This window comes from Colletotrichum fructicola, assembly GCF_000319635.2.
Source record: "Colletotrichum fructicola Nara gc5 chromosome Unknown KSG_Nara_v1_contig05, whole genome shotgun sequence".
Lineage (NCBI taxonomy): Eukaryota > Fungi > Ascomycota > Sordariomycetes > Glomerellales > Glomerellaceae > Colletotrichum > Colletotrichum fructicola.
In genome coordinates this window covers 4676679-4702247 of record NW_027094055.1, presented here as the reverse complement: position 1 = coordinate 4702247, position 25569 = coordinate 4676679, and the positions used below count along the sequence as shown (strand labels likewise).

At 53.4% G+C, this 25569-nt stretch overlaps 7 protein-coding genes across 7 annotated transcripts; 4 read left to right on the top strand and 3 right to left on the bottom strand.

The window, feature by feature from the left end:
* Positions 1-159: 159 nt before the first annotated feature.
* mus7 (Protein mms22) lies at positions 160-7138 on the bottom strand (the record flags this gene model as incomplete). The annotated part of the gene is made up of 6 exons (XM_032019519.1): positions 160-1367; positions 1416-1596; positions 1645-1785; positions 1833-2003; positions 2052-2230; positions 2281-7138. The coding sequence occupies 6 exons, from the start codon at positions 7136-7138 to the stop codon at positions 160-162; spliced, it is 6738 nt and encodes a 2245-aa protein (XP_031883318.1).
* Positions 7139-8989: 1851 nt separating this feature from the next.
* CGGC5_v010052 (Cytochrome c oxidase polypeptide 5) lies at positions 8990-9890 on the top strand (the record flags this gene model as incomplete). Its single annotated transcript, XM_032019517.1, has 3 exons — positions 8990-9221; positions 9543-9736; positions 9807-9890. 3 exons carry the CDS (start codon positions 8990-8992, stop codon positions 9888-9890), a joined length of 510 nt encoding a protein of 169 aa, XP_031883324.1.
* A 445-nt stretch (positions 9891-10335) lies between these two features.
* Positions 10336-13304, bottom strand: gbeA (1,4-alpha-glucan-branching enzyme; the record flags this gene model as incomplete). Its single annotated transcript, XM_032019516.2, has 10 exons — positions 10336-10374; positions 10425-11055; positions 11104-11439; positions 11498-12189; positions 12244-12356; positions 12413-12512; positions 12566-12690; positions 12745-12915; positions 13072-13081; positions 13224-13304. The coding sequence occupies 10 exons, from the start codon at positions 13302-13304 to the stop codon at positions 10336-10338; spliced, it is 2298 nt and encodes a 765-aa protein (XP_031883325.2).
* Positions 13305-15128: 1824 nt separating this feature from the next.
* CGGC5_v010050 (ATP-dependent clpX-like chaperone) lies at positions 15129-16938 on the top strand (the record flags this gene model as incomplete). The annotated part of the gene is made up of 3 exons (XM_032019515.1): positions 15129-15558; positions 15619-15796; positions 15852-16938. 3 exons carry the CDS (start codon positions 15129-15131, stop codon positions 16936-16938), a joined length of 1695 nt encoding a protein of 564 aa, XP_031883322.1.
* A 981-nt stretch (positions 16939-17919) lies between these two features.
* CGGC5_v010049 (2-oxoglutarate dehydrogenase) lies at positions 17920-21103 on the top strand (the record flags this gene model as incomplete). Its single annotated transcript, XM_032019514.1, has 2 exons — positions 17920-20506; positions 20562-21103. The coding sequence occupies 2 exons, from the start codon at positions 17920-17922 to the stop codon at positions 21101-21103; spliced, it is 3129 nt and encodes a 1042-aa protein (XP_031883323.1).
* Positions 21104-21271: 168 nt separating this feature from the next.
* On the bottom strand, positions 21272-21841 carry CGGC5_v010048 (uncharacterized protein; the record flags this gene model as incomplete). Its single annotated transcript, XM_066152256.1, has 3 exons — positions 21272-21361; positions 21575-21616; positions 21740-21841. The coding sequence occupies 3 exons, from the start codon at positions 21839-21841 to the stop codon at positions 21272-21274; spliced, it is 234 nt and encodes a 77-aa protein (XP_066008400.1).
* A 467-nt stretch (positions 21842-22308) lies between these two features.
* On the top strand, positions 22309-24274 carry CGGC5_v010047 (ATP synthase subunit beta; the record flags this gene model as incomplete). Its single annotated transcript, XM_032019512.1, has 7 exons — positions 22309-22319; positions 22400-22544; positions 22622-22643; positions 22721-22806; positions 22875-22917; positions 22972-23526; positions 23583-24274. The coding sequence occupies 7 exons, from the start codon at positions 22309-22311 to the stop codon at positions 24272-24274; spliced, it is 1554 nt and encodes a 517-aa protein (XP_031883435.1).
* Between the last annotated feature and the right edge of the window lie 1295 nt (positions 24275-25569).

Genomic DNA, 25569 nt, shown 5'->3' with positions numbered 1-25569 from the left:
AAATGGATGTCATCAGGTGTACTAGAAACAGTGCGAGGATTTTACATCTGTGCATGTTTTTGTTTGTATTGTCGTTGACGCTCCTGCGCCTCATCTTCGCACCCATGCCCTTTGCTGCCAACCATATGTCATACACTCGTAACGCTAATCATATGATATTCAGAATAACGCGAAATCTTCAAAATCAAATCCTCCTTGGGCTGCAGGCGCTTTCTTTCCACTAATCCACCATTGGCTCCATATGCGAAGTTGGTCATGCAAGGTGATGACAAGCTCCTGATTGTCCCAGTCAAGTTTGATCGTGCCATGTGCAGGTTGCGTCGAACTGTTGTCGCAAGTACTTCCTGGAACCGTCCACACCGGGCCCTTGACCACCCAGTTCCTCTGTACGTCATCTACAATGACTCGAGACCACTCAAGAACCATGGCATCTTGAATCTTGAAGTTCTTAGCCTCTTTCAGACGCCGGAAGAGGCCTAAGGGAGATAGAGGCGGAACCTGTGATCTCTCAAGTTGAGTATCCAGATATTCTTCGGCTCCGTTGACGAGGACGCTGAACCAATTAAGTTGTTCCATGACTTCATCCCACCACTTCACCTCACCTTGCTTCAAGGAGTAGGACTCGAATGTTGGCTGAAGGGTGTTGACTAGCCAAATGATTTTCCTCAGCACGTGAATGTGCTCTGCGCTGACAGGGGTGCCTCTCAAACCAGTCGCCCAGTCAAGCGTAGATGTGATCAGAGTAGACATGGCGGTCAGCACATCATCGTTTAATTGGCGGGCAACGACTGAACCATTCCACTCCAGCTCTAGAGCGTCGCAGAATACATCCAGCAGAGCGTAAGCTTCAGGGCTAGACTTCGTAGCGTGCAGAACTGCAGAAAGCATTCTGAGGGTGAAGGCTACTACGGCGTCGCTCTGCATAGCCGTCTTCAGCAGCAGCACTTGTTGTGGCAATCTACCCAGCTGGAGGGCTTTCTTGAAGTTATTGAGCAAGAGATAAAACAGGCTACTGGCGATTCCAGTGTTGCCCTCCGCCAGCTTCAGCCCATAAGACAGGATTTTGGCCACTTGCAGCTCAGGATCCTCAGCAGGGGGAGAGTACGCCTTGCTCACCTCCCTGAAGAAAGGGGGCACTTTGCAGATGTCCGTGCCGTAGGTTGTGATGAGGGATATGATGTTGCGAACAAATCTGACATAGGTTGAATGCTCTGTCGAATCGTTTGTTGAGTCGTTGGCCGTGACTTGAAGATCAGTTCGCATTTGCTGCATGGCATTGTCCAACGCCTTTGAGAAGTTGGATAGTTCTTTCTTCTTTTCGGCAGCATTCATTGTCTGCAGGGACTGCCGCATCCATTTCATCGCGTCTGCAAGAATTAGTCGGCCGGCCCTCAACTTCGGCTAGGGACACTTACACTCGAAGAAGTCGCGATTAGACATGTAACCTGGATTGGCAACAAACCCTAGTGTCCTATTGGGGACATAGGGAAATCTCTGGCGTTGCATTTGCTGGCCAAGCTGATTTTCAAATCTTAAGCAGTGGTTTGGTTGAACAATAATCAGCAACCACAGATGGAGGAGATCAATACCCATGTCCTATTTCAAATCAGCAATGGTCATGTCCAGCGAAACTTTGTGACTTACGTCTAGCTTCACATCCCCCGGCCTCTGCATGACGGTCGAGAAAAAGAGCGGAAGGTATGGCCGTTGTTCCAAGCTGAGCTTATGAGGCATATTGTCGAAGAGACCAAATCTATGATTGCGCTTGAAGATTTGAGAGTATTGCTTTGGACATCAGTACATTGTTCTCTGAGGTAGAATCTCAAACTTACCATCATTCGGCAGCGGACAAAGAGGCTGGACGTCATGCCAGATAAAACCACGCACTGCTCAACGCACGCACTTGAAACAGACTTGACCAAGGGTTTGCCTTTGTTGGCTTGGTTGGCCAAAACACAACGTGACATGGAGAAGAATCCAGCGGCCAGCTCACGCTCGAGCATCTAGGAAACTGTCAGACTCGAAGAGAAAGAATGGGTGATACGGCTTACTAGGATAGCTTCTTCCGACTCCACGCCCACCATGCTGTCTTGGCTGTCCCCGTCTTCGTTGAAGACTGTCTCAATCCGTACAATGAGTCGTTCAAAGGTAGTCAGGGAGGCTTGCAGAAGTGCCGACGGGAAGTCTGCAGGAAGGGCGGAAAAGTGCTGGAAGACGTGTTGCAATTGGACTGACACATGTTAGTATGGATTTTCAGAAAATGAACTGGCTCTAACTGACCAGTACTTGAGGCAAGTCTTGCCAGCTCCAAGCTGTTTGCATATTGTACGACGTCCATAGACGACTTGACAGAGAAAAGCATGATCTCCATGGTAGCAGCCTTGTTCTTTTCTACGATTGCGTTCATGAAACTTTCGCTGATTCTATTTGTCGCATCCTTCGGCATTGCCAAGAATTGTCGTTGCATATCAGCCGCGGCGGAATTGTACTGGTCAACCAACTGCTTGAACACGTCTGCCTGCCAGTTGGCCAGGGGAAGGAACGACAGAGAGGACTCTTCGTGTACCACGAATCGTGCGAGTTGGTTCCAGGCCCGCAGGTTGATCAAACAAGCTTCCTTGTGAGAGCTAGCGGGAATGACGAGCTTCTGCAGGTTGTGAATAGGAGGCCGAAGATCGGGCGGCGCGGCCCAGAACAAGGTGCAAAGAAGATCGTGGTGGTTCCTGAGAGCAGCCAGATCATGTGCGTGAACGTCCTGTTCCTTCGAATATTGTCGGTCGTGATTGGGAAGAGTGCGAGTCACCAGGTTCCGAATGTCGTTGACCATGTCCTTCTTCCTCAGCTTCTTGATGACCAACGCCACCAATTTGAGGAAAATGTGGAAGCAGCGATCCTCTGCTTCAACCTTCAACGACGGACTAGTGTGGAGGTTGTCTAAAAATCGAGCAGAGCGGAATGCCTCTTCGTTCCGCAAATGAGACAGATTCTGAGAACCGAAGAAGTCGAAAATTGTGCCAATGATGCCACTGCATTTCTGCCATCCCCATTGTTCCACCAGATAGTGACATCTGGCCACCAGCGTGCGGCAATAGTCATTGAAGCTTGGAGATTGACGGGGGTTGTCGCGGTAGAGCTGGAAGACGCGCTTCAAGACTTGCTGAGGAAGGTTCCAACCTTCCACCGGGGTGTGATGTCTCTTGTCGGCAATGAGAACGCCCAGATTATCGAATTCGCATAGCGGCAAAAGGGTGAACATGTCCTTCCATAAACACTCGAATTCTTGTGCATTCGACCCTCGAATGATAGCCGGCTTGATAAGATGAGGGAACGTGACGTCCCAGAAATTCATCCTCGGTATCCGAAGACTTTCCAAGACCCTCATCAAGACTACCCAGGCGTGTGGAACAACCTTGTCAGAGCGTATACCACGCTCACGATACCTCAACGTCTGAAGGTCATCATAAAGATTGGTGACCTCGTCCAGTCCAGACGTTAGAAGGCTGCTGACGAGTGCTTCGGCAGCTTTCCTGAGGAGGTTTTCCAACGTGAAAATTTCCGAGATCAGCGAAGCACGGTTCTGGCAAAGACGAACTGCAGAAGAGACGATGAGCAGCAGGTTTGAAAGTACGTCCGTCAGCTCTAGACGTTGGCTTGAGTCTAGAGACAACTCGGAATCCAGGCGAGACAAGGAAGCTCGGGTCACATCGCTTAGACGTGTGACAAAAGAGAGAGCGCCATTGTCGTCGGTGAAGCTCATTGACTTGAGAACGTAGTCCAGAACAAAACGCGCTGTATCTTTGGCGTTGAAGCCAGCTTCTGATGTAGGCACAGGCTTCAGGACTTGATCGAGCATTCCATCCATCAAAATGCCGAATTCCGACGAAACCTGCTCAGTCCAGATGTCCCACCGAAGAACCTGTTCTCCCAGATGGAACGATACTCGAGGCCGAGACTCCCAGAGCTTGTCTGAAAACCGTTCATCAACTGCGGAATCAACCTTGCCGCTTCCTATGAGAGTACTCTCGTGGAAGAACACTCCACGATCGAGTGGGAATGTATCAAAGTGCTGCGTGTAGTGGGTACCAAAGGGGCCGAGGCCAAGCAGTTGGTTATCAGCATGCGTAGTCCTGGGCGCCTCTGCTGGGGCGGACACATCAGTCGCGGGCAAAGGATCGTTTGCATAACGAAATTGGGCAGCGGCGACGTCGATTCGAACGGGCGGAACAGCTTTCCTTGAACGTTTGGGGCGATGCTTCTCAGTAATCGACGGCTCGGGAGATCCTCTGGTTTCAATGAACCGCTCTGAGACGACAGAGCATGCATCGTCAATAACAGAGTCCAAATGCATACTCCGGGCGGATAGCGACTGTGAACGACTTCGACGAAAGAGAGCATCAAGTGCCCTTTTCCTAGCTTGGAAAGCAATTCTGCCCGGCTGCTCTGCCAGATCGGTTTCAAGCTGCGCTGGTCTATTGGTGGCATGTTGACTGGCGAATGAACTTTGCCGCGAGAGTGGCCGTTGCGGCCGCCGACCACTAAGGGACGGGGTCGCGACCTGGTCATTGTCTTGTATCGTTCTCGCAGGCTGAGTGGCCGTCCGACTCTTAGGGGAAGCTGCCGTAGTCTGCGAAAACACATTCGTCGAAAGCTGAGCGAGTGGATTTCGCGCAGTGGGTTTAGTTCGGGTGCTCCTTTTGCGTTGCAGCCCCTGGCGAGGCTGTATTTTATTTCCTTTCCACTTTTGCAACACTGTCCCAGCATCGACATTGTCCTTCCTCGTTGCTAGACGAATTGTCTTGTTCCTCGGGCTTGACCTTCCCAGATTGCGTCTGCTCTGAGCTGCCCGCGCTGCAACCTTCAAGAAGTGCGGCGCATCTGGCTCGATGACATCCAGGATACTCAAGCGCGGGGGTGTCTTCGCCCTGGCGATAGCTTGAGGTGAACCAGGCGCTGATTTCTGAGTGGTCACCCAGGGATCCAGGCGGGGTGTTGTGGTGGATCGGCTTGCGCTTTTTGGAGGCCTTCCACGTTTCTTTGGCTGAGCATTTGAAGTCGATTTGCTTTTCTTGAGTCTCTTCGCTGGACGGAACGACTCCTTGAGAGTCATCTGGCGTTTTCGGCTCGGAGCCATCTGATCAACTCCGTTATCTTCCATAGCGGAAGAGTCCCCATCGTCAAGCTCAATGACCGGTGGTCTACGTCGTTGAGGGGACATCGTAACGTTGACCAGAGCGGTTCCAGCAGGCCGTGACGCCGACGTTGGTTCTTCATCGGAGTCATCAAAAATGAACGACGCCGTTGTTGTAGACGTCGAGCGACCAATACGACGGACGGCAACCCCACGTCGCTGCGTCATTTCAGGCGATGGTTCGCGGTGATGCTGTTGTGCGGGCTTCGGGCGGCTTGCTTGTTGGTCAAGTCTAAGCCATGATGCCGGGAGAACGCCTCGGATTCTTCGACCAACGTTTCTGAGGGCTTCCGATTCGCTCTCTGGGCCACTGCCAGCACCATCCTCGGATTCTGGTGCAGACATAGCAGCAAAGTCTCCAAAATCAGGTTGATCGTCCTCTGCGGCAGAAATGTCGGCCATTGTAATATCAGCAACTTCATGATTTGCGGGAGCTGAAGCTTGTCTCGGCGGCGACGGTGACCGAAAGGGGTCATCGTCGTCATCATCGTCAAAGAGGACTTGAGCAAGGTCCGTCCCAGACGGTGGGATAGAGCCGGCTCCTAAATCGACGGGGGCATTCGGTAGCTGTGGAGGTAAAGGAGAAGAAGAGAGAACGCCGTAGATCTCATCATACGTCTGAAATGTCGGACCTGGAGGCGGCTGCTCGGTCGTGGCCACCTCCTTCACCGGTCGAGACCTGACAACGCCTGTGCCTATAAGCCTTCTTCTCTTTTTACCCTGTGCCGTCGTCGATTTGCGGAAAATCTCGTCAATCGAGGGCAGATCTCCGTTGTCGGACAAGCTGGTATTATCCGTTTCTCCATCATGGCTCGGTTGACTGCTCGGTCCACCCTTATGCTTGGGTGACGAGGTTCGAAGCGGAGAAGGAGACGGCGACAGTGACATTCGCAAGATATCGTGACTCAACGGTTCCTCCAATCCATGAGACTGGCTCTCGTCCGTTGTCTCGTTCTGTCCATACAATACGCTCTCTTGACTGGCTTCGAAATCCTTCTCCTGGGAATCCTCATCGGCTCTCTGTCGCCTGGCGGCCGGCTCATTTGGCATCCTGACAGGCCGTAATCCGTGGGATTTGAAGACTTTGCTGTATTGTGCATTTTCGATCAAATATGGATGTTGCTGGATCGGTTTTCGCGGCCTGAAGGAGCGGGCATGCTGGGCGGCAGTTTCCCTCGCAATTTGTTCGTCCCTGCTCGTGTCCGAGTCTCTCTGTCTGACTGGTGGCCGTGGTTGACTGCTCAAAGAGGATAGTCCGTTTCTCGGCAGACCTTCTGGACTTGTCCGTGGACTCTCTTGACGCATTCGCGGACCTTCTGGGCTCGTTCGTGAACGCTGCGGGCTCGATGGTGGGCTCTGCTGACTCCTGGGAAGGCTTTGAACATTTTGTGCTGGACTTCGTCCTCTCCTCAGCGAGCTAGATGGCATCCTGGGTGGACTTGCCATCAGAGCTGTAGGGGGTGGCAGGCTTCGAGTATCGTTCTCGCGGGGAAACGCAGGCGGAGGGGCTGTGATCTTGACATAGCTCGTAGATATGCTGTCGTCACCTCCGAGAGGATCTGGGGACTCGTCTCGGCCGCCAACTGTGTACATATGCCTCGTCGGCGGAGGGGCCGCAGCTGGCAGGTCCTCTAAGTCAAAAATATCCGCGAGATCGTCCACATCTTGCGCCGAGGAAAGGGGCGAAGACGCGGGCTCTTCGACAGGAGGTCTAGTTTCCTCTGGGCTCGAGGTCGGGGGATTCGTCTTCGAAGTCGCGTCTGCGTTTGCTTGGGAGGAGGGGGGGACATCCCACACACTGTCTCCGGGGGCTTGCGGCGACTGCAAGGCTTCATCGGGTCTCTTCATGGGAAGGTCGGCATCTTGATGGGTTCCCTCGAATTCCTGGCTATCGAAGTCCAGTTCGTCGTCCGAGTCTGGGACCTCGCCCAGTTCTTTCCAGTTCGCCATGGCGTGAATCGTTCATCATAAACAGCTAAACATGGTATAACAAAGGTTTCGCAACCGACGCGCTTGAGAATTTCGGGTGAATAGAAAAGAAGTCCTGGGATGTGATGCTTGGTCGGGAACGAACCGTGCATTACCTAAGATTCAGGTACCCTTGAATCACTAGCTGTAGCGTGCACTTCGATATGTGTTCAAGCCGGACGCGTTCAGACGGTCGGTGAGCGCGTTTGGTGGGGTACGCGCTGTCGCGCGGTGGCGGGTGGCTACGGGGGTGAACCACTTTAGCTCAAATGCGTGCACGGCCGGCCGGAGCCGAACTTTTTTTGGGGATGGCACCGTGAGCTCCAGCTGGCAGCTACGGCTACCGATCTCGGTATTCAATTACATCACATTCGACTTGACATTTGCGACTGGGTTCAAGCTGGAGATACTCTCCAAACACCGACCTTACCGCCTATCTTTCCGCATCATCAATCACAAGTTCCAGTAATCCCAAAGCTCTAGACATGAGTCTCACCAAGAACATTCTTCCACTCGTTGTGGCCGTAACAGCTGGCGTCGGCATATGTTCGTTCCCTGTCCCTGCAAGCGCATCGCGAAGCTCGTTCTTGGCTTGAAACTGACAGTGGTGATCGCTGCAGCCGTATACACTCTGAAGCCCGGACTAGAACAGCAACAGAGACTGCGGGAAGAGCGCGAACGGGACCAACTCCACGCCGCCGCATCTGGAGCACCCAAAACTCCTGACCAGCCAATTCAAGCCAAACGATAGCGGAGACCAACTCGGATCTTAGTGACACCACGAGAACTCATGAGCTACAATAGCTTCGAAACTTAGAGGGGATATTGGTGGGCTACGACATTCCGAGCTTTGCTCGTCCTCCTTAGACATAGGAGGCTTCAGGCATCGGGCAGAGTGAATACAGGTTCACAAGAACAGCTTCATACCGACAACAGGGCTGGCGCGCATTTTCAGACTCGCAATAATTCCATCGACTTCTTATAGTTGCGCCACAAGCTACGTGGTTCATTCATAGCATACTCAGGATCGAATACACCGGGAGAACGGCTGTCAGCTGTCAAAGCTGAGTTTTGGGGGTTGCTTGGCTAGAAGCTGCGCTGTTGTCTTGCATGATCTCAAAAGATAGATCGATGAGCACCACAGAACTTCTCCTGAGGCCATTGGCCGGAGGCGGCGAAAATGTGCTGCCCAAGTTAGTCAACCGGCAGGGGCATGCATCAACAACACCTTGATGCTATTCGCGCTGTCTAATGGTGGCCCAGTGCAGCAACTCGAGAGCCATTGCGGTAAAAACGAAAGCATTCTTCGATAGACAGCATGATATACAAATGGAAATACAAGCCAAATCCAAATGAAATGTCATCATGTTGAGTCGCAGCCTCGCAAGTGACGCCATCGAGATCCCGGTCAAACGGCGACGGCGGTATTCGGAATGGACCGACAACCGAGCTTGCACTTGCACCACCACCAACACAAAAAAAAAAGCTGTCAGCCCAGACACCGAGGTGAGCTCCCAGCTGGCACCCCCGGCCATTCCATCGATCCCATTGGAAGCCCAGTCCGTGCACGGATCACTTTACATCACGTGATGCCCCAATCACCCAGTCGCAGCCGGCGTATTGCAATCGAAATTCCAATCATACGATTGCCCGGAACTTCTAGGTAGCCAGAAAAACCCTCTTTTCCCTTTCGAACGGAACAACCACTTCCTCGACCACCGAACCCGCGAGCAACCTCCACCCGACCGCCCCCGTCAATTGACAACCTCTCCCCTCCGAGCCCAGCGGTATCTCGATTTTCTCTCTTGGACGACACATAACGAAGCCGACACGATGTTCAGAACCCCCACCGTTTCCCTGGCCCGCGCCGGCCTGCGCGCCGCTACCCAGCAATCCGTCATCCGCCGCGCCGCCACCACCCACGCCATCTCCAACCCTACGCTCGCCAACATCGAGAAGAGATGGGAGGGCATGCCTCTCCAGGAGCAGGCCGAGCTCTGGATGGCGCTGAGAGACCGCATGAAGGGCCCCTGGGCTGAGTTGACCCTGCAGGAGAAGAAGGCCGGTGCGTTCTTCACCCGAAAATTCCACATACATTTTCTTTTGTCGTCGATCGCCAAGTGGTCCGATGTTCCGAGAGAGGGTTCGAAGCTATTCGCGAACAGCTCTCGGTTCCCGTCCCCCGCCTTCCCCCCTCCCATCCCAATTGTCCTTTGACGGGCCCGGGTCATCTATATAAATACCTCTTGGTCAAGCTCCGGATGGATGCAACGCCAATTGGATTGGCACGACCGTCCAATGTGACCGGGCTTCATATCCCTGTTCATATGCATTGCGTCACAACGAGAGAGCCTCACAAAAAAACTAACGCAAATTGTCTCAACAGCCTACTGGATCGCCTTCGGCCCCCACGGTCCCCGCGCCGGCCCTGCCCCCGGTGAGGGTGCCCGCGTCTTCTGGGGTGTCATGGCCTCCATCGCCGCTACCTTCGTTATCTTCGGCTCCGTCCGCATGCTCGCCGGCCCTGCTCCCGACACCATGACCAAGGAGTACCAGGAGGCTTCCAACGAGTTCCTCAAGGTATTAACCCTCCGCACCGACACAGACGGCCTCTGTCTGGCTGATCAATGGCTGACCCCTCGCCTCCTAGGCACAAAATTCCGACCCCATCACCGGTCTCTCTTCCGAGGGCTACTCTGGCAAGGGCATGGTCCAGTCTCCTCCCAAGAACTAAATCGATACCATCTTTCCCTTTCGTCTCTAGAATCACAATCACAATTCGACCATGGCAGTTTGCCCATGTATAAAACTAGTAGAGCTGGCATGGGCTGGGGGGCTTGCGACGTGACTCGAGGACAACCATCTGCTTGGTGTAAATACTGTACCAAAAGAGCCGAATTCCAAGCAAAGTTCCATTTGTTTTGTAATACGCAGACTATGAATGATTCAGAAATTACATGCCGCCGTGACAGCTGTCACCTGTGAAGCGTGAGGCATCCCGTGACACAGAAGGTAAATAACTGAGTAATCTCTTGATAAGTCTATTTAGTTTGGGTCTACAGATGATTTGCTTTTGCGTGGTTCTCGTTACAATAGCTTCAATTAATTTTCGTTTCCATCTCAACTTCTTTTCAAACGTTTCCCGGCACGATGTCCTTCAGGCATTGACTTCCCTACATCTAAGAGCTTTGGGTGACAGGAGACTCCAAACCAAGCACCTAAACATCGTTAGTTTTTGCGCAAAAGTCCGCTTCATTAGATTACGTACCAGAGCAGTCCGGCTTGGGATATACACATGAGTCCAATTCTTGCGGTTGTTCCATTCCATGGGCGTGGTAAAAAAGCGAGTGCCTTCATCAATGCGACCATGGCCGCCAACATCCTTGTGGTCGGTGTTCAGAATGACCTTGTACGTTCCAGAAACCTCAATGCCAATTCGGTAGTCAGCGTAGCTCTCGGTGGGGTGGAAATTGAAAATGAAGACAACGCCGGCCCTCTCAAAGACGATGACCTTGTCTCCCTCGTGCTTGAGAGAGATGTATGCTTGTGGCGCCGCCAGCCAACCGTAGTTCTGCTCCGTGGTGTTCATGAGACGATCAAAGTGGTCGAGGAACTTGTAGCGAAGGAGGTGATCATCAGTCAGGTTCAGCTGGCGACGAGCGTACCAGAATGAGTTCTGGTTGCCTTCACGCGGGAAGTCGAGCCACTCAGGGTGCCCAAATTCGTTACCCTCAAAGTTAAGGTATCCTTCTCCGCCGAGACCGTGGGTCAACAGACGGATCATTTTGTGGAGGGCCATGCCACGATCGATTGTTGGCGTCAAGGGGGTGAGGGTCGACATGTTGGTGTACATCTCGGCATCACAAAGATGCATCATCAGGGTTTTGTCGCCAACAAGCCTAAAATGGTCAGGTTGGCTGGAGAGAGGGAGGGAGGAGAAGACTTACGCCTGGTCGTGACTCTCGCAGTATGCAATCGTCCTTTCGCCATGTCTTCTGTTCGTGAGGGTAAAGCAAATGTTGCCAATATCCCAGTCCTCGTCCTTCTTCTCCTTGAGAATCTTGATCCACATATCTGGAATTGCCATGGCAAGACGATAGTCAAAGCCAACACCACCAAGGGAAAGGGGAAGACAGAGAGCGGGCATGCCAGAGACATCTTCAGCAACAGTGATAACTTCTGGGTAGAGAGAGTGGAGCATCTCGTTGGCAATCATAAGGTAGACGATGGCCTCTTCATCAGCATCGGAGCCAAAGTACTCGTGGTAACCCCCAGAAAACCCACTGTTCTTGTCAGTGCGCTCACCCTACGGAAAGGGTCCGAATGCTTCAAAGTACTTACGTGCCAATACCATGGTGTAGATACAGCATGCTGGTCACTCCATCAAAACGGAAACCATCAAAGTGGTACTCATCCATCCAAAATCTCAAGTTACTGAGAAGGAAGCGCATGACCTCGTGGTGACCGTAGTTGAACAGCCTACTATCCCACAGCTCATGACGACCGCGGCCACCTTCATGGAAGTACTGGTGGTCTGTTCCATCAAATTCGTTCAGTCCGTCCAACACGTTCTTGGAGGCGTGACTGTGGACGACGTCAAGAAGCACGACAATGCCCATGCTATGAGCAGTATCGACCAGCTCCTTCAAGTCCTCGGGTGGTCCATATCGGCTACTCGCAGCAAAGAAGTTGTTGATTTGGTAACCAAAGCTGGCATAGTACGCATGCTCCATGACCGCCATGAGCTGAATGATGTTATACCCAAGGCTCTTGATTCTAGGCAGCATGTTGTGGGTAAACTCTTTGTAGGTCGCAACTCTCAGCTCAGGAGAGGAAATTCCAACATGTGCTTCGTAGACGCGAGCGCTCTTAGGCTTCTGCGGCCTCGGGTGTTTGAACTCGTACTTTTCGGCTGCGGGTGGGTTCCAGAAGCGAGCTTCGTACGCGGGGGATATGGACAAGTCTTGCGTCACGTATTTGATCCATGCGGGAAGACGGTCGACGCGCTCGCCGCTCGGGAGCTGCAAGGAAATCTAGTCGCCAATGAGCTCATGCGCGATCCAGCGCAGTAACAGTATGGCACTGACCTTGATCTTGGAGTTATGGGGAATGGCAGCTCCGCCATTGACGGCAGGGAGAGTGATTTCAAAGACGCCAAAGTTGTTCTTTGTCATCTCATGGGAGTTTCTGTCCCAGTTGTCTTGAGAATTCCAGGTAAGCAAGTTTCTAGCAGGAGACGCAAAACGTAAGTCTTACTGAAATCGCCGGTGAGGAAGGCCTGGGTGGCATTAGGAGCCCACTCGCGGTAGACGATGTTGTTGTCCTTGTCTACATTGAATCCGAAGATGGACGTGCCCTACGATCGGTCAGTTCTAGATCGATACATTCGGTGACATGCATTTTTTGTACCTTGGAGAACTTTTCAATGCCGCCCTCGGTATCGTTGATCTTCTGGATCCAGTCCTGGGCGCGGGCGTAGCGCCGCTTGAGGGATTCCTGAAAAGGCGACAGCCAAGGATCGAGCTTCACGACACCTGCACGCGATTAGCAAATGCTCAAACAGAGCCTCAGGGTCCCGTGTTTCTCACCAGTGCCATCGTTGGGGATGCCCTCGGCAGCTCCCTGGTTCCCGTTGAGGGTAATCGAGTTTGCCGAGTTCTCGACAATGGCGGCCATGGCGAATAATGTCGATTGCGCTTGGGACGGCCAGATGTTTGAATGGCGGGGTAGGTCTCGCGGCAGTTGGTTGTTATTGGTATCTATCAATTGCAGACGCAGAACGTCAGATGTTGCTCAGGAGGGAGTCAACGCAGGGTACGGTAAGATGATTTAGAGGAAAGTCGATTGGGAAGCTACCGTGCCCCGCGTGTAAAATGTTGAGGTCGGGGAGAGCTCAGAGAGCTATGGACAAGTACCTGTGCTAAGCTGGGAATTCAGACCTTTCCTAACGTAGGACGGTAGGGGTCTGAAGCTAGACAAGGAATGCGCAGATTGGTAGCAATCTCGTCAGGAATTGGGCGAGTCTGGAATCTTTAGAATCTCGATCAAATGTTGGGCTCGTCCTCACTTGAGCAACAAAGTAGGTGGGAAAGGCGGGGAGCAAAGCAATCGAAGATGGCAGAGTGATATCGAAGGCACTTGTCGTCATGCAGTGTATGTCAGTGTCCAAGATAGATGGTTCCCCCGCACTGCTTGGGGCAAGCTTGGGATGGATTAGACTTTCATTTTATCGGACGCGACAGAGGGAAGAGCTCGGGTATATTATCAGCGTGGTGCATATGGTATGACGTCGTGGGGCAACGCACTTGGCTTGTCCGATTGTGATGGCGAGTAGCTCGCAGCTTCAGGCAAGCAAGCAAGTAGGTAGGTACCATTATGGTCAATTGGGCTGGGCTGTCACGCTCTCCAGTGTCTCTTCTCTCCGCATTCTGTGCGGCCCTTCCGCCTGGGGATCCGTTGGTCTGGGGCGACCAATTCAACGAGAATTGCTGCATCGGAAGCGACAGGCCGTAGAGAGGGACGAGAAAAACACGATGCCGCCACCCGAACACCTCCCTGTCGATGCCTGCGTCTCAACACAATCGGCAGACCGAATCATAGCAGGTGGACGGCCTTCCAGCGAGCCATTCAGCAGCTCGCCACCTCCGACGTGGTGGTGGGGGATGGCACGCTGAAGGTTGGGGTGCTTTTAGCGACCAATGTCGAGCTCAGCTTGTTGGACATGAAAACTCGAACTCGGCTCCCCCGTGTTCTTGCGTGGTGTAGCCTGCCGTCCTCCGCGTGCTTTGCTCCTTTCAGGCAAGGATGAAGGGCGAGTGAGGTGCGACAGGCCACTTCCCCGGCCAGTAGCAGGCCAGGCCAGCAGGGTATCCAGCCAGTACGAGCAATCTGCATCAGTGCTGTGGAACCAGTTTGTCGTTATCGTGCCAGATTGCCATCACAGACACGTCGTGGGCCTTCTCAGAATCGCATGCCAGACGCACAGTGGTGGAGCGCTGGACGTGGAGTGGGCTGCTGGGCTACACTGTATTCGTACCAAGCTAGGTACGTAGGTGGGTGAAGCTCTCTCTCATACAACATCTCAGTGCACATTGCTATGAGGTCTATCCAAACAATACGAATCAAATAAACATCCCCTGACGTTGGCATTCATCCAAGACAGCGCCCGGCCGTTGAAGGCGATGTTCCGGATGAGGCAGCCGTTGTGTTCACAAAACAAAAGCAAGCTTGGCAAGATCTGTCAATTCACTGCCTGAGACGCCTACATCCGGAATTGGTTGGACCCAATGTGCGTATGGTCTCCTGACCCCAGCCTGGAGGTTTGCAATGGAATAGTTGAGCTTTGCCAGGAGTCTGACTTGTGTCTTACAGCCTACAGGCATGTATGACATGATCTGATCTGTGAATATCCCGCAGAGCCGCCCATTGCCCGTCCCCAGTTCGTCTACGGGTGGCTGGCAGGAGACGCCGCCTGTAAGGAGACTGTAAGGAGACCAGGGGAGCTCTCCGAGATGCCAGTTGGGTCGGCACTAACACTGCAGCGCAAGCAGCAGGGTCTGCGATTGGAACATCACAGACACGGTAGCGATAGAATTGCGTCATGAGTGGCCTCGCGTTGCGATAAGCTATTTCCCATCAATGTCAAATTGACTTTGGAAAGGCAGCAGCAAGTCGTGTCAAGGAGCAAATAAACCATCTGATAACAATCAACTGTATCCCCAATCTTAGCCGCTCCTAAGCGCTGGAACTTGAGCTCCTCAACCCCGCATCCGGGCCACTGCGGCGGGCAGCTCTGACCAAGCTTCCTTATCCGGCCAACCAGCCACAATCTCACGACAGCTGCCATCTACTCCGGTAACCGGACTTTCAACCCGCACCACCAACGTCTACTCGACACAAACGCGACAGCTACCTCCCTAACGATCATCACCCTTCAGCCAGGCTATGGTTCCCTTATCGGGTCTCCTGCACCATGCCTCTACCCGTCAGGCCATCGGCCTACACCTGCGCACGCTGCCTGCTGCTTTCCAATGCTAGGCGCCCCTTCTCCGTCTCACCCGTCGCACGAGTCGCACCGAGACGCACTCAGGACTTCAACTCCGGCTTCACGAGCAGCTATGATCCGTCTACCGAGACCGGCCGAGGTCCCATGTTCAACAAGAACAAATTCGGCGTTCCGCAGTTCTATCCCCGAGACCTCAAGAAGCGCGTCGACGATTACGTAGTCGGACAAGACCGAGCAAAGAAGACGATATGTTCTACCATCTTCAACCACTACCAGGGTGTTAGAAGAAGGACGAACGAGGACCATGAAGAGAGGGTTCAGAGGGAAAAGGCCGAAAGACAGCGATATGCTCGGGATAGGGATTTGCCCGAGAGGCGGGACGTTCATCCCGTCCAAGGTCAGCGCAGTCGCTACTCGCCCTTCCAGCGCTATCGTGCTGATGAAGAATGGCCGCAAGATGAGTTACCTGGCCATGCTGAATCTGTCCAGCACATGGACGAAGGTTACAGTTCGCCGACCGGCTTCGACGGCTCTTACCTGGTCGAGGAGCCCACGACCCCGCCTCAAGTCAAGATTGACAAGAGCAACCTCCTCCTCATCGGTCCTACCGGTGTTGGCAAGACCTATATTTTAGAGTCAGATGATGGCCTCCAGTCGTTCCTCATGTTTCGGTTTGCTAACTTCCTGCAGGACTCTAAGTAAGAAGCTTAACGTGCCTTTTACGATAGCCGACTGCAACTCCTTCACCCAAGCCGGTTACATTGGGCAGGATGTAGAGACGTGCATAGAACGATTGTTGATCGAAGCGAATTACGACATCAAGGCAACCGAGCACGGCATTGTCGTTCTGGACGAGTTTGATAAGCTGGCCAAACGGGACAGCATGAACGGTCGAGATGTTGGTGGAGAAGGCGTCCAGCAAGCTCTCCTGAAGCTGGTTGAGGGCTCCAAGGTGACCGTCAACGTCAAAGACAACAGGTCATCGAGGTCCGCTTCACCTATCACGACGAACTACACATCTTCAAGTTCAACGTCGGCCCCGCAGTCCACTCCTCCGCAGGGCAAGGTCGATCAATACACTATCGACACCACAAACATTCTATTCGTCTTTTGTGGCGCGTTTGTTGGTCTCGACAAGGTAGTTGTACGAAGAGTGTCGAAGCCCTCGATGGGTTTCGGCTCCGAGTTGCGAGCTTCACAAGGTCTTGGCAACACCCATGCCATTCCACGACAGTTGTTCTCGCACCTACCGCACGTCGACGCGGAGGCTCCGGCGTCTGCGTATACACCACTCGATCTAACAACTCCTGTAGATTTACAGGCTTTCGGGTTCATTCCTGAGTTGATTGGCCGAGTGCACAATATCTGCGCTCTCAGCCCGTTGTCCCTAGATGACCTGTTTAGGATTTTGACGGAACCGCGCAACAGTCTCGTTGCGCAGTATACCGCTCTGTTCGAAACATATCCTTCACGCTTACACTTTACTAGAAAAGCATTGTACGCCATTGCTGAGAGGGCTGCCAAGTCTGAGACTGGCGCTCGTGGCCTCAAAATGGAAATGGAGAGGGTTCTGGCTGAGCCCATTTTCGACGCCCCCATGCCGTATGTATTGATTACCGAAGCCTGTGTTAAAGGTTCCCAGAAGGCAGGTTACTGGGGTAAAGATGGGAGACTGGAGGTTGAGCGTCGGATAGCTGAGGAAGATTCGGACAATGCGCCACATACTCCAGAGGTGACTTTCGAGCAGTACCGAGAAGCTGGCCAGAGCGGCGCTTGAAGGCCATGGCATATATACCACGATTTGTTTGGGAGCATATACCTGTGCGCGGTATGGAGTTGGGGAGTAACATGCTTAGTTGAGATGATGATGCACCCATACGCGAAGGCTGCCGGGTTTGCGGGTTTGTGCAGAAAGGGTTCGCTCCATCTGATAAACCATAATGCGTAAGGTGAAATTTTGGAATACATAATTCTGTTTTGTTCACTGGAATAAATCATACAGATCGAACATATTCACGACATTGTAGCGAATGAGCAAAACGCTTGCAGAAGTTTGTCTAAGTAGCAAACAATCGATCATGTTGAGCCACGATTTTCATCAGCGTTCTCACAGATCAGAATAACGCTGATAACCACGGGCGCTTGATCGCTTCTTTGGAAGACACGATCCAGAGTGAAATGACGGAAACGGCAGGGTGACAGGTAAAGCCACAGCTGATGTAATCTATGTCTTATCACCTAGCGGCCCTGTCAGAAATGCGCGTTGTACCCATGGTGGTCCTTCCTCCCAAAGTCACTATGAGGTTCCCCGTGATCTTGAGAAAGTGACTGATTGCAGGATATCTCTCGGAGCTTATTAGCAAAAGATCAATCAGCTGTATTTAGAAAAGATGCAACAAAGGCTTAGAAAAAAGAAGAAGGAAAAACAATTGAATATCGTTACGTACATCAAGTCCCGGGAGGCGGCGCTGACTGTTGCTGCCACAGGTGACCGCCATAGGTCATCCCCACAGATGACAGATGACCACTGACCAGCAACCAATGCCATGACCAGGATATCCCTATTCTAAGAAACCTACAATTTTTCTCCACCAGTCCCAGACAGATTTGCCGCAGGCCCGTACGAACCCGACCCCCTTCTTCCGAGGACCGACTCAACCCCGGCCCCGTCATCGTACAGCTTCAGTTTTTGTTTTCCTTTCCCTTTCCATGTCCATTCGACTCCCTACATTCCCTCCCATCAACCCCAACCGCCACCATGTTGCGAAGCTCCGTGTGTAGAGCTGGCACTCGGGTGCTCCAGGCCTCGAAACCCACGGCCTCGTCGAGCTTCTCGACGATCGCGTCGCGAACCTCTGCGAGGAAGCTCGCCTCTGCTCGTCGCCCCTTGGCCTTGACCAGCCAACGTCATTATGCGAGCGCAACCGACTCGGCCCCGAACCCCAACGACAACTTCCTGTCCGGCAACACCGCCAACTACATCGATGAGATGTACATGCAATGGAAGCAGGACCCCAAGAGCGTTCACGTCTCATGGCAGGTCTACTTCAAGAACATGGAGAACGGCGACATGCCCATCTCCCAGGCGTTCACTCCTCCCCCTTCTCTGGTTCCTGGTGCCATCGGTGGTGTTCCTGCCCTCGGCGCCAGCCTCGGCGAGGGCTCTGAGATCACCAACCACTTGAAGGTCCAGCTTCTCGTGCGTGCCTACCAGGCTCGAGGCCACCACAAGGCCAACATCGACCCTCTGGGCATCCGAAACGAATCCACTGGCTTTGGTAACATCAAGCCCAAGGAGCTTTCCCTCGAGCACTACCAGTTCACCGAGAAGGATCTCGACGCCGAGTACGAATTGGGACCCGGCATTCTCCCCCGCTTCAAGAGAGAGGGCCGCGAGAAAATGACGCTCCGCGAGATCATTGCCGCCTGCGAAAAAATTTACTGCGGTTCCTACGGTGTCGAATTCATCCACATTCCCGACAGAGAGAAGTGCGACTGGCTGCGCGAGCGCATTGAGGTTCCCCAGCCCTTCAAGTACTCTATCGACGAGAAGCGCCGTATCCTCGACCGTCTTATTTGGAGTTCGAGCTTTGAGTCTTTCCTCGCCACCAAATACCCCAATGACAAGCGTTTCGGTCTCGAGGGCTGCGAGACCCTGGTTCCCGGTATGAAGGCCCTCATCGACCGTAGCGTTGACTACGGCGTCAAGGACATCGTCATCGGCATGCCTCACCGTGGTCGTCTGAACGTCCTCAGCAACGTCGTCAGAAAGCCCAACGAGTCCATCTTCAGCGAGTTCGCCGGAACTGCCGGTGGTGAGGACGAAGGCTCCGGTGACGTCAAGTACCATCTTGGTATGAACTTCGAGCGCCCTACCCCCTCCGGAAAGCGTGTCCAGCTTTCTCTTGTCGCCAACCCTTCCCACTTGGAGGCTGAGGATCCTGTCGTTCTCGGCAAGACCCGTGCTATCCAGCACTACAACAACGACGAGAAGACTCACCGCACCGCCATGGGTGTCCTCCTCCACGGTGACGCCGCCTTCGCTGCTCAGGGCGTTGTCTACGAGTGTCTTGGATTCCACTCTCTGCCGGCCTTCTCGACTGGCGGCACCATCCACCTCGTTGTTAACAACCAGATCGGTTTCACCACTGACCCTCGTTTCGCTCGCTCCACCCCCTACTGTACCGACATTGCCAAGGCGATCGATGCCCCCGTTTTCCACGTCAATGCCGACGACGTCGAGGCCGTCAACTTCGTTTGCCAGATCGCCGCTGACTGGCGCGCCGAGTTCCAGCAAGACGTCATCATCGACTTGGTCTGCTACCGTAAGCACGGCCACAACGAGACCGATCAGCCTTCCTTTACCCAGCCTTTGATGTACAAGCGCATCCAGGACCACGATTCCCAGATTGGCATCTACATCAACAAGCTCCTGGAGGACGGCAGCTTCACCAAGGAGGATATCGATGAGCACAAGCAGTGGGTCTGGGGCATGCTCGAGGAGAGCTTCTCCAAGTCCAAGGACTACCAGCCTACCTCTAAGGAGTGGACCACTTCCGCCTGGAACGGCTTCAAGTCCCCCAAGGAGCTGGCCACTGAGGTTCTTCCCCACAACGAGACCAGCGTCGACGGCAAGACTCTGGAGCACATTGGCACAGTCATCGGCAGCACTCCCGACGGCTTCCAAGCTCACCGCAACCTGAAGCGTATCCTCTCCAACAGGACCAAGTCCGTTGTCGAGGGTCAGAACATCGACATGCCCACTGCTGAGGCTCTGGCTTTCGGTTCGCTCGTCACTGAGGGCCACCACGTCCGTGTTTCCGGCCAGGACGTCGAGCGTGGTACTTTCTCTCAGCGTCACGCTGTTTTCCACGACCAGGCGACTGAGGACACCCATACTCCTCTCCAGCACATCAGCAAAGACCAGGGCAAGTTCGTCATCTCCAACTCCTCGTTGAGTGAGTTCGGCGCTCTCGGTTTCGAGTACGGTTACTCTTTGTCCTCCCCTAACGCCCTTGTCATGTGGGAGGCTCAGTTCGGTGACTTCGCCAACAACGCTCAGTGCATCATTGACCAGTTCATCGCTTCTGGTGAGGCCAAGTGGATGCAGCGTACTGGTCTTGTCGTCTCTCTCCCTCACGGCTACGACGGCCAGGGTCCCGAGCACTCTTCCGGTCGTCTGGAGCGCTGGCTCCAACTCTGCAACGAGGACCCTCGCGTCTTCCCCTCTCCTGAGAAGTTGGAGCGCCAGCACCAGGACTGCAACATTCAGATCGCCTACATGACCAGCCCGTCCAACCTGTTCCACGTCCTCCGCCGACAGATGCACCGTCAATTCCGCAAGCGTAAGTTGCTATGGTTCCAAATTTTCAACAAAGTATGCCTGCTAACATGAAACAGCTCTTATCATCTTCTTCTCCAAGGCTCTCCTGCGTCACCCTCTTGCCCGCTCCAACATTGAGGAGTTCACTGGAGATTCTCACTTCAGATGGATCATTCCCGATCCTGAGCATGAGACTGGTGCTATTAAGTCCAAGGAGGAGATTGACCGTGTCATCCTCTGCTCTGGTCAGGTCTGGGCCACTCTGTCCAAGTACCGCGCCGACAACAAGATCGACAACGTCGCCTTCACTCGTCTTGAGCAGCTGAACCCCTTCCCCTGGCAACAACTGAAGGAGAACCTCGACCAGTACCCCAACGCCAAGACTATCGTCTGGTGCCAGGAGGAGCCTCTCAACGCGGGAGCCTGGAGCTTCACGCAGCCTCGTTTGGAGACCCTGTTGAACCAGACTGAGCACCACGACCGCAAGCACGTCATGTACGCGGGCCGTGGACCCAGTGCGTCTGTTGCTGCTGGTAACAAGGGCCTGCACAACAAGGAGGAGCAGGAGTTCCTGGAGATGGCTTTCAACGTTAAGCAGGACAAGCTGAAGGGTGAGTAAATTCGAAAACAGACGGTCACCTTATGACTGGAGGGAATGGCGAGGAATAGAAGATGGGAATGGAAGGGATCAATCAGAATGGCGGGCGCAATTCCTGGCTTGTACAACTGTAAAACTATACCTATGAGTAATAACCACACGCCCTCCATGACGGAGAGATTGTGCAAGTTACAGCAAACGGACGGGCAGGGAAAGCATCCTAGATACACTAGCATCAGGGCGGGTCACAGCGCCGCCTTTTAGCGATATACCTGCTATCTACTGAATTTAAGTTATGTTCAAAAGATGTTCATGAGAATGAGAAGGGAAAAAAGAGGTGACAGCTTTGATAAAATCAAGTTAATAGGATTAATACGTAGTCACTGGAAATTCTCATTGCCGTCATGAAAATAACATCTTACAGTTGTCATGAAGTAGAAAACTCTGTTTCGTAGGATACTCAAAGAGAGTAAATAGGAATCAAAGGCTTACAGAGGGTGAGTTGAACCTTGAAGGCGTGTAGTTGCGGTATCGCTGTCCAGTGTCGGCGGAAAGTCCTCGGCTCGGGGGCGGATTTGGTGATGTTCGGAGAGCGGAGAGTGAGGAGTCGAGCCGTGGTGGCAGGCGCTCATTACCGGGGAAATCAGGGACACGTACTCGGGGACACTGGACCTGGAGGGCATTGGTTGCTGGGCTTCTCTGTCTTTCTTCCCTGGTGCCTGGAGCTGCAACAATTGCCAGGAAAAGAAGACCCAACATTTGCGACATTCACCCACAGTACCCACTGCGAGTGGAATCTCTCAATGTCTGTTTTTTTTCTTTGCTTCTCGACAGCATCGGGCTAGAAGGACAGAAAGTTCCCAGTTTCCCAGGAGCTGCCGGGCTCAGCGGGAAGGCTAGAAAAGTGCGGTCCAGCGGTTGTCAGTGGTGTCCTTGCGGCTACGTCCAGTGTGTCCAGTGCTGTGTGTCGCTGTGTGTCATGCTCTCCAATTGAACCCGAACGTGGACCCGGTGTCTCCCGGAGGGACCAGGACGCCTAGATCGGGATTAGCGTGACGAGGTAATTTTTCCTGCTCGATATCCGATCACGTGATGCCCCCAGCAAAGCTCTAACCGACGAAGCGTAGATTCCGAGCAAAACTGCTCACTTCCTCCTAAGTCCTCCCCCAAACCTCAACCATCACCTCTCCACTCCCATCCGAAGTCGCCCTTTTTCATCTGTCAAGATGTTCAAGAGGTTCGTACCATCTTCCTGATCGACTTTTTGAACCGTCCCGCGTTCAATTGGCCCCAATTGAGCTAACCATGCCCGAATAGCGGCATTTCCTCCTTCGCCAGGGCGGCTCGCCCTTCTTTCGCGGCGAACGCTACTCGCCGCGCCATCAGACCTGCCAACTTCAGATTCCCCGCGAGCAGCAGATTCGCCTCTACTGCCGGTGTCGGTGATGGAAAGATCTATCAGGTTCGTGGACCCCTCGTTGCTGCTCCCTTCCGTTAACCCGAGGGCCATGTCGGTTACTGACAACAACACTTCCACAGGTCATTGGTGCCGTCGTCGATGGTTCGTAAACACCGAGAGAAAAACTTTCATGGGGCCCGCCTCCATCTCAACGACCTCGATACTGACATACAACGCAGTCAAGTTCGACACTGCCAAGCTCCCCGCCATTCTGAACGCCCTCGAGACGACGAACAACAACCAGAAGCTGGTTCTTGAGGTGTCGGTACGTACCTTGACGGACACCGAAAAAAATAACTGCCGCAAAGTTCCGCATCTAACACATTTCAACAGCAACACTTGGGTGAGAATGTCGTCCGTTGCATTGCCATGGACGGTTAGTACTATTGCCTGGAAAAAGTTTTCCGCACTCAAACTCACGCTCTTCCAGGTACTGAGGGTCTCGTCCGTGGCTCCAAGGCCACCGACACTGGTGCCCCCATCACCATTCCCGTCGGCCCCGCGACTCTGGGCCGTATCATCAACGTCACTGGTGACCCCATTGACGAGCGTGGCCCCATCAAGACCGACAAGAAGCTTCCCATTCACGCCGAGCCCCCCGAGTTCATCGACCAGTCCACCACCGCCGAGATTCTCGTCACTGGTATCAAGGTCGTCGACCTCCTCGCCCCCTACGCCCGTGGTGGAAAGATTGGTCTCTTCGGTGGTGCCGGTGTCGGCAAGACCGTCTTCATTCAGGAGCTGATCAACAACATCGCCAAGGCCCACGGTGGTTACTCCGTCTTCACTGGTGTCGGTGAGCGTACCCGTGAGGGTAACGATCTGTACCACGAGATGCAGGAGACTTCCGTCATTCAGCTTGACGGCGAGTCCAAGGTCGCCCTGGTGTTCGGTCAGATGAACGAGCCCCCCGGTGCCCGTGCCCGTGTCGCCCTTACTGGTCTTACCATTGCTGAGTACTTCCGTGACGAGGAGGGACAGGATGGTGAGTTTTTTCTCGCAGCAACATACGCCACGATCGTCTCGCTAACCAGGTCACAGTGTTGCTTTTCATTGACAACATTTTCCGTTTCACCCAGGCCGGTTCTGAGGTGTCTGCCCTGCTGGGTCGTATCCCCTCTGCCGTCGGTTACCAGCCCACCCTCGCCATTGACATGGGTGGTATGCAGGAGCGTATTACCACCACCAAGAAGGGTTCCATTACTTCCGTCCAGGCCGTCTACGTCCCTGCTGACGATTTGACTGACCCTGCCCCTGCCACCACCTTCGCTCACTTGGACGCCACCACTGTCTTATCCCGTGGTATCTCCGAGTTGGGTATCTACCCCGCTGTCGACCCTCTTGACTCCAAGTCTCGTATGCTGGACCCCCGTATTGTCGGCCAGGACCACTACGACACCGCCACCCGCGTCCAGCAGATCCTCCAGGAGTACAAGTCCCTTCAGGATATCATTGCCATTCTGGGTATGGACGAACTTTCTGAGGCTGACAAGCTCACCGTCGAGCGTGCCCGTAAGATCCAGCGTTTCCTGTCCCAGCCCTTCACCGTCGCCCAGGTTTTCACTGGTATCGAGGGTAAGCTCGTTGACCTTAAGGACACCATTGCCTCTTTCAAGGCCATTCTGTCCGGTGAGGGTGATGCTCTTCCTGAGGGTGCCTTCTACATGGTCGGTGACTTCGCCTCTGCTAAGGCGAAGGGTGAGAAGATTCTGGCGGAGCTGGAGAACAACTAAACGACTCCTGACGAAAATACCAATGAGCTTCGAGAGGTGGGCATATAGCCTGTGTATAGAAGAGGAACGATGGAATGGGGAGGTTTCTTAGCTCAATTCAAGTCTCTTTTGTGAGCTGTGTACCAAGAAATCTACTTAATTCCTCTTGTAGTTGAGAGAATCTCCTTATTTCTTCAAACGCCGTCCCGTGCCGATTGTGAGATTACGCTCCCCCCGCCCCGGTGATAAAGCCGCCCCTGCAACGTTCTAGACTGTCACTTGCGTGAGCACCCCGCGCGAATCGGTTATGACGTTGGTTAGCCCCCTGCCTGATTGATGTATCCCATGCAGATTCTCTTTCTGGGGTAGAAGTACCCAAGGCCGGTTTGGGCGGATACTTATCTCGGGTGTGTCGAACACGCCATTCATTCATTCACTGCCACGACCATTGAACATTGATCAATGATGAATCTCTAGACTTAAACCACTACTCTAAGTTCAAACAGCTATTGTTCTGTTATCCTTCGTCTTGTAAACCCTATCATCATCCGCCCATGCTGCACGCTCCACGCCATCCTCCCTCGAAAGCAGTCAAAAAGGATGGACAATCTAGGAATCGAACCTAGGACCTACCCCATGCGAAGGGGTCGTTATACCACTAAACCAATCGCCCGTTTACCTGCTTTAGAGGCATGATGCTGTGATGGGAAGCATGGTTGCAGATTGGAATATGAAGGGCGAGCTGATGGGCTCTGGGAGTCGACGGATAGGGTGTAGTTGTGTCTCGCGGGGATGAGTGGCTGAAGTTTAGGCGCGGGTGATTGGTGTTGAGGTCGGGGCTGGGAAGGCGGTGTCACGTTCGGAACGTGTTTTCGTGTGTTTGTGAGATGCTGCGTCGTCCTTGACGGATGTCTGGAATGTCGACGAGTCCTGAGTCTGAGCATTGAGCTGTATCTGGGGAGTATCAGGGCCAAGGATCAATGCTCAGGCGAGGATCGTTGGTGGCACTGGCGGCTCACGACTGCACATAAAAAAGCTAGACCCGTTGGGAATGAGCAGGTTTGTGGTTTTTAGAGAACCGTAAAGATGTCTATCGATGGATTTTTGTACACGTCCAAGTTTGCGAAGAGAGCCATGTGGCCTTCACCATTGTGAGAATTCGCTTCGTTATATTCGTATGTTCTATTCGACCAGGGAACAATGTCCGGAGAATTACCGGGTAGAAAAGCCACGAGAGGAATGTCATGTCGAAAACCAAGCAGACCAAGTGGGCTGTAACACGATGCCATGTAGCTGCCGTTTGCTCTGAAGGCTAT